Here is a 13400-nt window from a genome sequence, read left to right on the forward strand (position 1 = left end):
CCACATTACTTTCAGCCATATTCGATATGATTTCAAACACTTCTACTGGTGTCTTTCTGTATAGGCTGCCATTGGAAGCTGCATCAATCATAGATCGCACTGATGGATCCACCCTGTAGAAGAAAATCTCAACTTGTTGTCCTATTGAGAACCCATGTCTATGACACATTCTCAACATCTTTTTGAATCTCTCCCATGCTGAATTCAGTGATTCTCCATCCTTCTGCCTAAAAGATGTGATATCATTTCGCAGTTATGTAATCTTAGTTGGTGGGAAATAACTGTTCAGGAAGACCTCAACCAAACCATCCCATGTGATGATAAAATCCACTGGTAAATCATGGAGCCACTCCATCGTCTCTCCTTGCAGTGAAAACGGAAATAGCCTCAATCAAATAGCATCATTTCTTAAACCATTGGATTTAATAATATCGCAAATCGACAAAAAATTTTCTATATGTGCATTCGGATCCTCGGAAGGTAATCCCCCAAAATCTGACTTGAGTTGAATCATCTGGATGATGGATGACTCACTACAAAAAAACGGTGAGATTACGACGGTTGTAGGAAAAACCGTCGCAATTATAGCGACGGTTTAGAAATACCGTCGCTACAGTAGCGACGGTTTTTAATACAACCGTCGCTTACAAAAATAAGCGACGGTTTATCAGAACCCGTCGCTATTGTAGCGACAGTTTATCATACCCGTCGCTATTTCAGCGACGGGTTATGTCAAACTGTTGCTAATATTGCGACGGCTTGAACCAACCCGTCGCCATATTAGGCGACGGGTTTTATGACCGTCGCCTTTGGCGACGTTTATATTTAAGCCCGTCGCCATATTAGGCGACGGTTTTTTTACCCGTCGCAATATACGGCGACGGGTCTTGTTCACCGTCGCTAGTAGCGACGGGTATAAAAACCCGTCGCTACTAGCGATGGCTTGCATAAACCGTCGCCGATCTAGATCGGCGACGGTGTATCAAAACTCGTCGCAATGAGCGACAGTTTAAATTAAAACTGTCGCTAATGGCGACGGTTTATGAAAAAAACCGTCGCTATGGTTCTTTATATACCGAGGTTCGCGAACATTTTCTTCATCGATTTTCGCCTTTCTTCTCTGGTATTAGCGAGACTATATAATTTCGTAGATTCGCTCGTCGGTGTGTGATCTTCCAACGTTACGTGGATCTGCAAATCTTCGCGCACATCAGGTTTTTAAAGCGTTTTCTTTACAAGATATGAAATTTTAATTTTCACGTAGTAGTTTATTTATGAATTTTAACGTAGTATTTGATTTATGAAATTTAGCGTAATAGATTATTTATTTTGTAAATAATGCATGATTTTTTTCATATTTAAAAACTTGTAGGCTTCAATGGATAACACAGATAGAAGTTGGATGTATCGTAGGTTGGAAAATGGGTTCTTGAGTAGTGAATTTTGTGTTGGTGTTGAGACATTTGTGTCATTTGCACTAAGTCATCCTGAGTGTTTATTGGATGGGAAATTACGATGTCCATGCAACCGTAAGAAGTGTCGAAACAAATGTTTTGAGGAAGCCGAGACTGTAAAGTTTCATTTAGGTAGATATGGTTTCGTACCGAATTATTATTGTTGGCAGTTTCATGGTGATCAGTACGTCCCTCCTATGTTTCCAAACTTCAATATGGAGGCTCCTTCTTCATCTACTTGTTTCGTAAACAGATCAACTCAACAAGAATTCATTGACCCGATTCAATCTGATCAATACTTTTGTAATACTGAACATGGAAACCCATACTTCGATGACACAAATCAAAATGAAACGAATGAATTTGCCGAAGAAAATCCCCATACAGACTCTGGCAATGATGATCCTCAAAGTCCAAACAGTCCTGTAAAATCTCTGTACGAAATGATTAAATCTGCTGAGAAAGAAATTTGGGATGGAAATCCACACGGTCATTCTTTGTTGTCTGTGTTAGCTCGATTATTGAAGATGAAACAAGAGCATAACATGTCTGAGCGAAACTATAATGATATGTGTCAATTAATGTCTGAGCTATGTCCTTCCGATAACTCAGTGCCTGAGAGTTTTTATGCGACAAAGAAACTTATTAAAGATCTTGGACTTCCAGTCGAGAAAATAGATGTATGTCAAAATAACTGCATGATATATTGGGGGGAAGACGACTCATTGACAGAGTGTAAGATTTGTCAACATCCTCGGTACAGGCGTAGCAGACGTCGATCTACTAATCGTAAAACACAAACTCCGTACAAAAAGATGTATTACTTTCCAATCACTCAACGTTTGCAACGATTATATGCGTCAACAGCTACAGCCTCACATATGCGTTGGCACAAGGAACATCATTTCGATGGTGAAACAATGACACATCCTTCAGATTCTCCAGCGTGGCGTCATTTCGACGCGATGCATCCATCATTTGCATCTGAGATTCGAAATGTGAGGTTAGGAATGTCAACCGATGGATTTCAACCTTTTGGTCAAAGTGGTCAGCAATATTCATCATGGCCTGTTATTGTCACGCCATACAACTTACCCCCTTGGATGTGCATGAAAGAAGAATACATGTTCTTGACGGTGATTGTACCTGGGCCACATAACCCGAAAGACAAACTCGACGTATTTCTTCAGCCGTTAATTGCAGAACTCCAATCACTGTGGTGTTCTGGTGTGCAGACATACGACATGCATTCGAAACAAAACTTTAATCTAAGAGTTGCTTTGCTCTGGACCATAAGTGATTTTCCAGCCTACGCAATGTTATCCGGGTGGAGCACTGCAGGGAAGCAGGCTTGTCCTCATTGCATGTCTGATTCAAACGCTTTTACCCTACCATGCAGTGGCAAAACAAGTTGGTTTGACAACCACCGAAAATTCTTGCCTGAAGATCACCCATTGCGTCGAAATAGAGTTATGTTTATTCGTGGAAGACGTGTTCTGGACCCAGCGCCAATTGTCAAACAAGGTGATGAGTTACTGAACGAGTTGGAAGAATACGGATTCAGACCTTCGTATGAGGTTGACTCTGAAACGATAAACAAAGAAATTGCTAGTTATGTGCAATGTGGATGGAGAAGAAGAAGTATACTTTGGGAACTTCCTTACTGGAGTACAAACTTGATTCGACACAACTTGGATGTGATGCATGTTGAGAAAAATGTTTTCGACAATGTCTTCAACACTGTTTGTAACATACAAGGACGCACAAAAGATAACGCAAAAACAAGGGCAGATCTCGTCCAAATGAATATAAGACCAGAGTTACATCCCGACGGAGATACAGGTCAATATCCTAAAGCAGCGTACACTCTTGACAGGAGAGGCCGACAAGTTTTATTCGGTTGGCTTAAGGATGTTAAATTTTGTGATGGTTATGTCTCCAAAATGGCACGTTGTGTGGACATGCAGAAATTGCGAATGTTTGGGATGAAAAGTCATGACTGCCATGTGTTCATGCAACGTTTGATTCCTGTTGCATTCAGAGAGTTGTTACCACGTCTTGTTTGGGAAGTATTGACAGAGCTAAGCCTTTTCTTCGCGGACTTAACATCCAAAAACATCAAACAAAGTGATATTATGCGTTTAAATGATGATCTTGTCCTCATTTTGTGCAAGTTAGAAAAGATTTTCCCCCCTAGATTTTTCGACTCCATGGAACATTTATGTGTGCATCTACCTTTCGAAGCTCGCATCGCAGGTCCTGTTCAATTTAGGTGGATGTATCCGTACGAAAGATTTCTTAGAAAGCTGAAGAACACAGTTCGTAATAAGGCACGGGTTGAGGGTTCGATATGCAATGCCTACTTGGTTAAGGAGGCGTCAATATTCTGTCAGTACTACTTCAATGAGACATCGACAGCTAGGGGACGAAAACGTAGACAACATCAAGCAACTTACGAAGACACTGGAAGCACAGAGATGTTGTCTATTTTTCGCAGTCGAGGACGAAAGATTGGAGCGGGAAGGTCTAGATGGCTAACTGCTGATGAATATCAAGAACTTGCCACATATATTTTACTGAATTGCGAGGAAATCACGCCATTTGTCAGGTAATTATTTAAATTAAAATGTTAATAAAATTTTCCCTCAAACTAAATACAAGTTTCATGAACAGAATGTACGAAGACTACTTGCACAGAGAGAATCCACACTTGAATGACGCTAATATTGACTCCTTGTTGCATACCAATTTATTTGGGTGGTTCAAGAATTACGTAAGTAAATATTTTCTAACTATTTAAGTTTGTGGACAATAACTCGATAAGTGAAAGTTTAATTTTTATTGTAATATATTTATCAATGTAGGCTGAATTGCAGAGCGCAGAATCTATGTCTCCAATGATAAAACAGGTTGCAGCAGGTCCATTTCAAAAGGTCAATACGTATCGAGGATATAATGTCAATGGTTTCAACTTCCACACGGTCAATGATACAACTTATAAAGCAACAAACAACTCAGGCATTCAAGTTAGCGGTCAGTACAAACGTGGAGAGTGTACAGAGTATTACGGACAAGTACAAGAAGTAATTGAAGTTGAGTATTCTGGTCTCCCACTGAAGCAAGCAATACTTTTCAAATGTTCTTGGTTTGATATCAATCCTCGTTCAGGCACGCGCGTACACAGTAAGTACAAGATTGTAGATGTTAATTGTAACAGAAGATTAGGTTCATGGGAGCCATTTGTCTTTGCGACACAAGCGTCACAAGTGGTCTATTTGAGATATCCTACGACAAGAAGAGCTGTTTCAGAATGGATGTATGTGAGCAGTTTGCGTCAAAGAGCTTATGTCTCTGATGTCACCGCACCTGTTACCTCACCCGAGGATATCACAAATGCTTTTCAGAACAATGACAGTGAAACACATGCTGTTGAAACTCAATTTCTGTTAGCATCGCAAAATCTTGTCGATGTCGATGTTGTGTATGACATTGAAATTGATGTATACTCCACTGATAGTGAAAGAGATGAATCTGTTCCAACCGACGATGAGGAACGACAATGTCATCAGAGTGACTAGGTTTGTTTCACAACGATTATTATAAATTTCCGTGTACTAAATGTTTAATATTGTGTATTGCATGTTCAAAACTTTTATTCATTATCTAAAGTCTTTATATTAACGAAATTTTTGGGTTTTCAGTTTACACACTATGTCTGGACATCGCGATGATTCCCCGCCTCCTCCACCGCCTGATAACAGGATTGAGCTCAGCATCAGGGATGGGATGTAAGTAACTTTTTTTTTAAACTTAAAGTAATTGTTTGAAAATATTTTGTTATAATTATTTAATTCTTTTACAAAAAAGATTACGACGACATTTTTTCCTGGTTATAGATTTGTCCCACATAATAGTCGTGTCTCGAGATACATATCGGCTCAGTTCTCATTGCAGACATGTGATCCCGGCTGGTCGTGGAGGTATGTGACACCTGAGCAGCGGCAGTGGTACTGGGAACCGTTCTGTGGAAGTATTTATTAAAACAATTACTATTTACTATAAAATGTTTCAATTTTTATTAAACTATTAACTTAAAAAAAAATATTGCAGACGAGGTATACATGGGCTGCTGACATTGATGCTCAGGTACGAGACTTGTGGTTCCGTACCACTGCTACCCTATACCGCCGGACCATTCACGGCTGGAGGACTAGTGGCCATCATCCACAGACGGTCACGCCTGAGAGATGGGCTGCTTGGACTGCTACATGGCAGCAACAGGATTGGCAGGACAGAGCCGCGAAGAACAAGGCCAACAGGAACAACGAGCCTGCAGGTCAAGGAACAGGGACGACGAAACATATTGCAGGTGCGAAGACGTACGTATGTTTCTCATCTCATTATTTATAAATGTTAATGTTTTACAATTAATGAGCTTATATGTTAATGTTTTACAATTAATGAGTTTATTTTAGCGAGCACGACATGGCAGAAATCCAACGTCATGGGAGCTATACGTTCACACACATCGACATGACGATGGATCGTTCGTTGACACGCGATCACGCCTGCTTCACGTAAGTTTATGAAATATCATTATTCACATTAACGTTTACATTAAGAATAATCGATATGATTCATTTTTTATCAACATCACAGGAAGAGATGGAGCGCTACATGGCTGAGTCGATGACCCCTGTAGATGATGGATCAGAGCATGCTGTTCCCAGCCCGCGTTCGGTGAACAGCATGTTCAAGAGTGTGGTTGGGGGGAAGAAGAAGGGGAGGATGTACGGGTGTGGGTCGATGGCCAGCACCTTATATCCAGATGAGATGGCTCCGGGTAGACATGGTGGGTCATCGGGTGTCAGTCAGTCGTCTCAGTCCCAGCAGATGGCAGACATGCGACAGACTCTAGATTCATCTTTACGCCGTAACGATGAACTTTACGAGAGGATGCAGGCAACAGAGGCGGAGAACGCCATGCTGAGAGATCGCATGGTGTCACTAGAAGAGCATGTCCGAGTCTTAGTTGCAGGCATGTCACAGGGAGCTACTGCGCATACATCAGGCCGCACGCTGCTTGGACCAGGCACTTCTCACAGGGGTCGATCACGTGGCGCATTAGTTGCTTCTTCATCTCGTACCCACAGATTATCACAAAGTTATGTTCCTCCGACGCAGGGGTACGAGGATGGAGATGACGACGATGAAGAGACCCAGTCACCTGAGGATAGTTTTTTTCGATTTTTTTTACGACATTTGTACCAAACACTTTCATTAACCTTTGTGGATTAGTAATATGATTACATTTCTCAAATTTTGTTATTTTTTTTTTCAATTGTACTGGACACAATATATTTTTATACATATTTAAGGGAAATTTAAAAAAAAATAATAGAAAAAGGCGACGGTTTTTCTAAAACCGTCGCTTAATATAGCTACGGTTGTATATTACACCGTCGCTTAATATAGCGACGGCTATGTTAAATTCCGTCGCTAGAGCGACGGTTTTTATATAACCGTCGCTTAGTATAGCGACGGTATTGTGATAAACACTGTCGCTAATATAAGCGACGGTTTAACTAAACTGTCGTTACATTAGCGACTGTTTAACAAACCGTTGCTAACATAGCGACGGTATTGTTCGACAAAACCGTCGCTACATTGTAACGGTTATTGAGAAACCGTCGCTGAGAGAAGGCGACGCGACCTCCGGTTACGGATCACTAAACCGTCGCTACAACCGTCGCCTAACCCTTTAAGCGACGGTTTTCGCGCAGGTTAACCGTCGCTAGCCGTTTTTTTTTTTTTTTTGTAGTTACTTAATTAAGCTCAAATGTATTAGCTTGAATCCTAGGGCGAACAATGCTGGACCCATAACCTCCAACCATTGGTCCATGAAGCTCCATCAGAGTACGGTTATCCTCTTCTCCAGCCATATCTTCATAACTCTCTGTATAATCTTTCTTATACTCTGTGTCAAATTCCTCTTCAGATTCAAACTCAAAAGCTAGATTATTCTGCATCTGGGCTCTACGTATACGTCGAAGAGTGCTTTCAATCTCCAAATCAAGTGGCACATGGTTTTATTCTCTCGAGCATGGCTCATATAACATAGTCGAAAATAAAAATATCAAAAATAAAATCCTAGTCTCAAAAAAATAATCAATCCTAATATTAAAAAAAATATTCCTCAGCATCGGCGCCAAAAATTTGACCGACGATTTCACTTGAGAAAACTAGTAAGTGCACTAGGTCAAGTAATAATATAGTTGAATAGAGACCAAGTCGTTCTCACATAGCCTATTATCGGATTATTGGATATAAATTATTTAATTTAATATATGTTATATAAAATAAGTGATTTTTATGAATATTTAGACTAATTAAAAATAAATAAATTATTCTAGAGCAAATAACACAATTAAATTAAATAGTGGATTAAGCTCAGGAGAAATTAAAATTCAAATAAAATGATCGGGAATACGCAACTATATCAAACATCAATTACTGTCACATATTGGATTCGATCAAACAATAATTATTCTAAAGTCACGATGAAATTTTCTATCTTAATTATTAATCTATTTCTAGAATTAATAATCATATTTTTATTTAACAATCCAATTATTTCTAATTGAATTTAATTAAATAAAAATGCATTCGAAAATTATGGAATTCCAGATCTTTGTCTAACATCGCACACTGAACCAAAGACTATTTCTCATTAGTTTAACCATTACTTGATCAATATTTTTGAAGCTATTTTCAATCAATTTTCTTTCGAGTCAATATCAAACAACAAACATGCAATTAATTGGTCAGATTAAATACAATAGATATATGCAAATATCAATAAATTACATAAAATAAATCAAAACTCTAATCAATCCAATATGCAAACAACACTAACAAGTTTTGCCCTATCGTGGTCTCATTCATAAGCCGATTGCTCCATAAAATAAAAAATAGACAAAAATCTAATATTTGAATTCGTGAAATTAAAGCAATAAAAATAAAGAGAAGAGATCTCAGCGATGGCTCGTGAATTTTACTCGTCTAGTGCGTCTCCTCCTCCTTGTTCTTCATGTCTAGATGATGTCTCCAAGTGGTTCTTCACGTCTCGAAGATGAAAAGTCTCTTGAGATTGTAGTATTTTACGTGTATATAGGAGAGACAAGAGATAGAGAAAAAAAATACAAAAATAAACTCTCCTCCTAGTATGATATGATGAAGTCTATCAATAAAGAAGATTGAGTTTTTATGGTCCATAAAAACTCTATGAAATCTTTCATTATCTCATCCTAAAAATTTTTCTCTTTCCAAAATATTCAATAAATCAAATACCACAATTATGAATTTTTAAAATATGATATTTTGATCATATTTCGAGCTCCTTCATGCAGATACAAGGCAAAAGTGAAGCAGACATAAGACGTGATCACACCTTGTTCCAGGACATCTTCTGTTTTTTCCTTATTCCTAAACTCCATCTTGACAACTTCAAATATTATAAAAATCACCTTTTTCTGGCACAAATTTTTTCCAAGATCATAAAAATTCCTCAATTTTATCAAATATTCTTGAATGATAAGAAAAACTTTTCATCAATTATTTCCTTCATTTTCGGGAATCCTTCCTACTTGACATTAAATTCTTTGACCTTATCTTCAAAATTAAACTTTTTACACCTTTTGGTTAAACCTACAAATAATAAAAATATGATGATTTAAGCGTAAAACCTGATATAAAAATAGCAGATAACCATGAATAAGACAAAATAAATTCTTAAAGAGATATGATTTGTTCTTATCAATGTGCATGTCATATTATCAGCATATGTGTTTAATGCGCATGTGATGAGCATATATCTATTATAATAGAAAATTCAAAGTGTGGGAAATTATTAAGTGAAAGAAAACATGGACGTGATTAGAAAACAATAATCAAATCAAACATGATTAAATTTAAAAAATTTCATCTTTCTGTTGAAACAAGATGGAATTCTTTATATAACTTGTTTCACACTTTGTTGCGTTTTCAATATTTATTTACTTCATATTAAAATAATATTACGGTAGAGTCTTTAAATTTGACTGTCGATTATTGGGATAATTTCAGTAACTTTGTTTCTTTGTTAGAAAATTTTAAATTAGAAGAAATCGATTTTTTTTTTTTGCATTAACTACCCTATTCAACCATGTTTCTACCTTTGCTTTTCAATGTATTTTATAAATTTATTGAATATCGTGATGATGCTGTTATGCATGATTTTATTTCAAATATGGAAAAAAAAATTTTAAAATATTGAGAGAATACCCCAATAGTATATGACTTAGTAACATTACTTGATCCTAGTCAGAGTTAAGGAGGTTTAGACATGTTTTTTTTAATATTATACTAAATTTATTTGAAATAATATTGACGAAAATAAAGTCAATCATGCATTCTCTCCAAGAATTGTTTGATTTGTATGCTAGTGACTAATGTGAACTGATGCATAGCCAGATGAGAGGCCGATGGAGAAAAGAAAATTAGAGCACTCAACTTCTTTCAAATTTTGAAACGACAAAAATTCAAAAGAAAATTGGTGACAACAACAAATTATAATGAGATCGAAATTTATCTAAGTCAATATATTGGGACTGCATATAATTTATATGTTCTTGATTAGAGGAAAGTAAACTCTTAACTTTATCCAGTTTAGCTCGGCAATTGTAAGAGATGTCCTAGCCATTCAAAGTTCGGGTTTTGCTTCCGAATCAGCAGTTTTAGTATGTGGACGAATCATTGTTGAACAAAGAACTAATTTAAAGCCAGAAATACTTATCATGCTAACATGCATACAAGATTGGTTTGCAGCCGAAAAAAAAAATGGATCATTGGAGCGATCGACAAATTTCAAAGCTCAACCTATGACGAAGATTCAGAGTATTCAAAATATATTTTAATAAATCGTGATGAATTTTAGATGTTCAACTATAAAAATCAATGTTTAAGTTATTTTATTTTTATTTTTATGATTAGTCAGTATTGTTTTCACTCAAAATACTAAATAAAAAATATCCATTAATTAAAGTAATTCTATATAAATAATAATAAAAGTCAGACCCGAAATTCAGAACCGGTTCGACCCAGACCATAACCGGTCTATAAATTATAGAATTGGTCCGCGGTTCAGATTGGTTTACCTAGGAACCAGAACTGGTAGGAATCCTTCGGAACCGGACCGGAACCTAGGAACCGTTAAGCATGCCTAGCTTTGACCGCTCTTATACATAAGATATATAAAAAGTTTGACAACCGTTCTAAAGCAGTGATTTTGATTCTGGAACCAACGGTTCCTACTCCAATAAAAGATGAAATTAAAAGGGGGGAAAAAACCAATTTGCATACAATTTCAGTCGCTTAATTGATATTGTGGATTCATCATGAATGAAAAGATCATGAATAAGAAAAACCAAAAAAAAATTCAAATACCAACAAAATATTTGAGGAAAGAAAAATTATTAGTTCGCGGAAACTCTAGCAATCTGATTTTGAAGATAGAAAAAAATCTTGTTAACATATTTACATAAGTATGCAAAAGATTTGACAAACTGGAACTTAATGAATCCAAGCTGAAAATAGGGGTGTTCAAACTTCGGATAAAACCGAAAAAACCGAAAATCCAAACCGAAAAAACCAAACACTGAACCGAACCGAAAGGCGAATTTTGTAATTCGGATATAAATGTTAAAACCGAAGTTTATTTGGTTCGATTTCGGATTATATATATCAAACCGAACAAACCGAAAAAACCGAAATTTCATTAAATTAATAATTTTTTTTATATTTTTATTTATATTATATATTTTGATATGATATTTAGTGAATGAAAAACTATTTTGAACAATTTTTAGTTGATTGTTGTTTGTTTAATTAATTTAAACCTTATATTTAAATATTTTACTAAGAAAACATGTAGAAAGTTAACATATTATATTTTACAATATATTTATATTATTACTTTAAATAATTATACTAAAACCGAATTAACCGACCGAAATAACCGAACCGTTTTGGTAGAAAACCGAACCGAACCGAAGAAAAATGGTTCAGATATCGGATTATATATTTCTAAAACCAAAAACCGAAAAAACCGAAATAAAAAACCGAAAATAGAACCGAACCGACCGATGAACACCCCTAGCTGAAAATATGGCAATGTGAAACATTTCGATGACATCCACCACCCACTTATCCAATTGACTAGTGGACAAAACAATTACAAAGCCAAATCAATTCTCTAGAAATCACATGTCGGGCCAATCGAGCAAATTCGGACGTTATCAAGGCGAAATGGTGGTCGCAAAATCCGACCAGCCAAATATCATCGAGCCAAACGTCTTGATAGACCAGCTCTAGTATTTTGGTATTATCTCTCAGCTTGATTATCATAATGAAACAATTCAGCATGAGTTGAAAATATACGACAATGATATACAAATCATCTTCAAATGTTGAAATCTAAATCAAAATCTAAAAAGCTGATAAATCATGATGAATTTTCTCGTCTGCAACACAGAAGCTGTTGTACATGAGTAATGCTTGTATTTTGAGCATATCTCTGTATTTTAAACTCGAAATTTAGTGATTCTTGATTATGTGAAAATTTAAGAAAAAAAGCTACAACTTTAATGTTTATCACTTTGTCCAGATATCAACGAATCAAGAGTTATAATCACTGTGTCAAATCACATACATTCGACCGTTTGCTCATCCAACCGGTTAGATGCATTCAACCGTTCAGCTCATGCAACCATTTTGATCGTCCGACCGTTTCATTCAACTGTTTTTCTCATCATTTCATTCAACCGTTTTTCTCATTCAATCGGTTCATTCATTCAACCTTTTTGCTCCTGGATCCCGACCACACCTCCAACTTTCCATAAAGTCTAATATAATCGTTGCAATATCAGAAACAGTACATAACCTTTTTCAAATGTCATATTTTAGTGTCTAACATCTATTCTATTTTATTAAAGTTGAGAACATGATAGTAAGTACCACTTAAGAAGAACACCAACTTTTTCTTTCAACTTTACCCTTATATGATACTAATATTAGAATTTTGTTTTTTTATATTAGATTTCAACACACACTTTTATTTTAACAATTCAAATATCAATTTAGTCTCTCCATAATTTGTCAAATTACACTTTAGTCCATCGATAATGATAAAAAATGTACACACACGCATCGCGTGTACAGATTAACTAGTATATATGAAACTTGGAGGCTATATATACAACATCTTACAGATCAAATATAATCTTTTGAATGTGATTCAAAGCATGAGCAGCTTACACAAAGAAATTGACTAAAATGATAGTAACCCCAAAAAGGGAGTTAAAATAGATATATTAGCTTAGTGACAACATTTTCCATTGTGTTTGAGGATACATTTGAGAGTATATATACTGTAAATAATTAATTTTCTCACCCACACAATCACTCACATATACAACAGATATGAGCTTCAAAGTTTAGGTAAATGATAGTCTTCATGCAAAGACATTAAAAATTGTGTTCATAGTCTTGTAGGGGTGGCAAAATACAACACGACCCGTCAACCCGACACAAAAAAAAAATCAGCTTCGGGTTGTGGTTTTTTGGTTTCGGGTCGGGTTCAGGTTGGGTGGGTTCGGGTTAGTATCGGGTTAGACGGGTTTCGGGTTGGGTCGCGGGTTAACCCGAAAACTTTTTTTTTTGAAAATATTATCAATATTTTTATATATTGTATGTTTGAACAAAATTTATTGTATATTTATACGATAAATTTTCATCATTTGATATTTATTTTGTATATTTTTAATTTTTTAAGAATTGTTTATTTGATTTAGTAAATATACTTTTAATTTTCTACAATTAAAATTTAAAATTTAAATCGAAATTTTTTTT

General features: G+C 35.8%; 2 protein-coding genes across 2 annotated transcripts; both read left to right on the forward strand.

Annotated features, from left to right (window-relative positions):
• The first annotated feature begins 1378 nt into the window (after window positions 1-1378).
• On the forward strand, window positions 1379-5464 carry LOC140974599 (uncharacterized). Its single transcript, XM_073438160.1, has 5 exons — window positions 1379-4062; window positions 4128-4227; window positions 4319-5032; window positions 5156-5242; window positions 5351-5464. Exons 1-3 carry the CDS (start codon window positions 1379-1381, stop codon window positions 5030-5032), a joined length of 3498 nt encoding a protein of 1165 aa, XP_073294261.1. The 3' UTR covers window positions 5156-5242; window positions 5351-5464.
• LOC140974601 (uncharacterized) lies at window positions 5166-6752 on the forward strand. Its single transcript, XM_073438161.1, has 5 exons — window positions 5166-5242; window positions 5351-5438; window positions 5565-5837; window positions 5930-6031; window positions 6114-6752. The coding sequence occupies exons 1-5, from the start codon at window positions 5166-5168 to the stop codon at window positions 6750-6752; spliced, it is 1179 nt and encodes a 392-aa protein (XP_073294262.1).
• The last annotated feature ends 6648 nt before the right edge of the window (window positions 6753-13400 follow it).

This window comes from Primulina huaijiensis, chromosome 3 (assembly GCF_012295235.1).
Source record: "Primulina huaijiensis isolate GDHJ02 chromosome 3, ASM1229523v2, whole genome shotgun sequence".
Taxonomy (NCBI): Eukaryota; Viridiplantae; Streptophyta; class Magnoliopsida; order Lamiales; family Gesneriaceae; genus Primulina; species Primulina huaijiensis.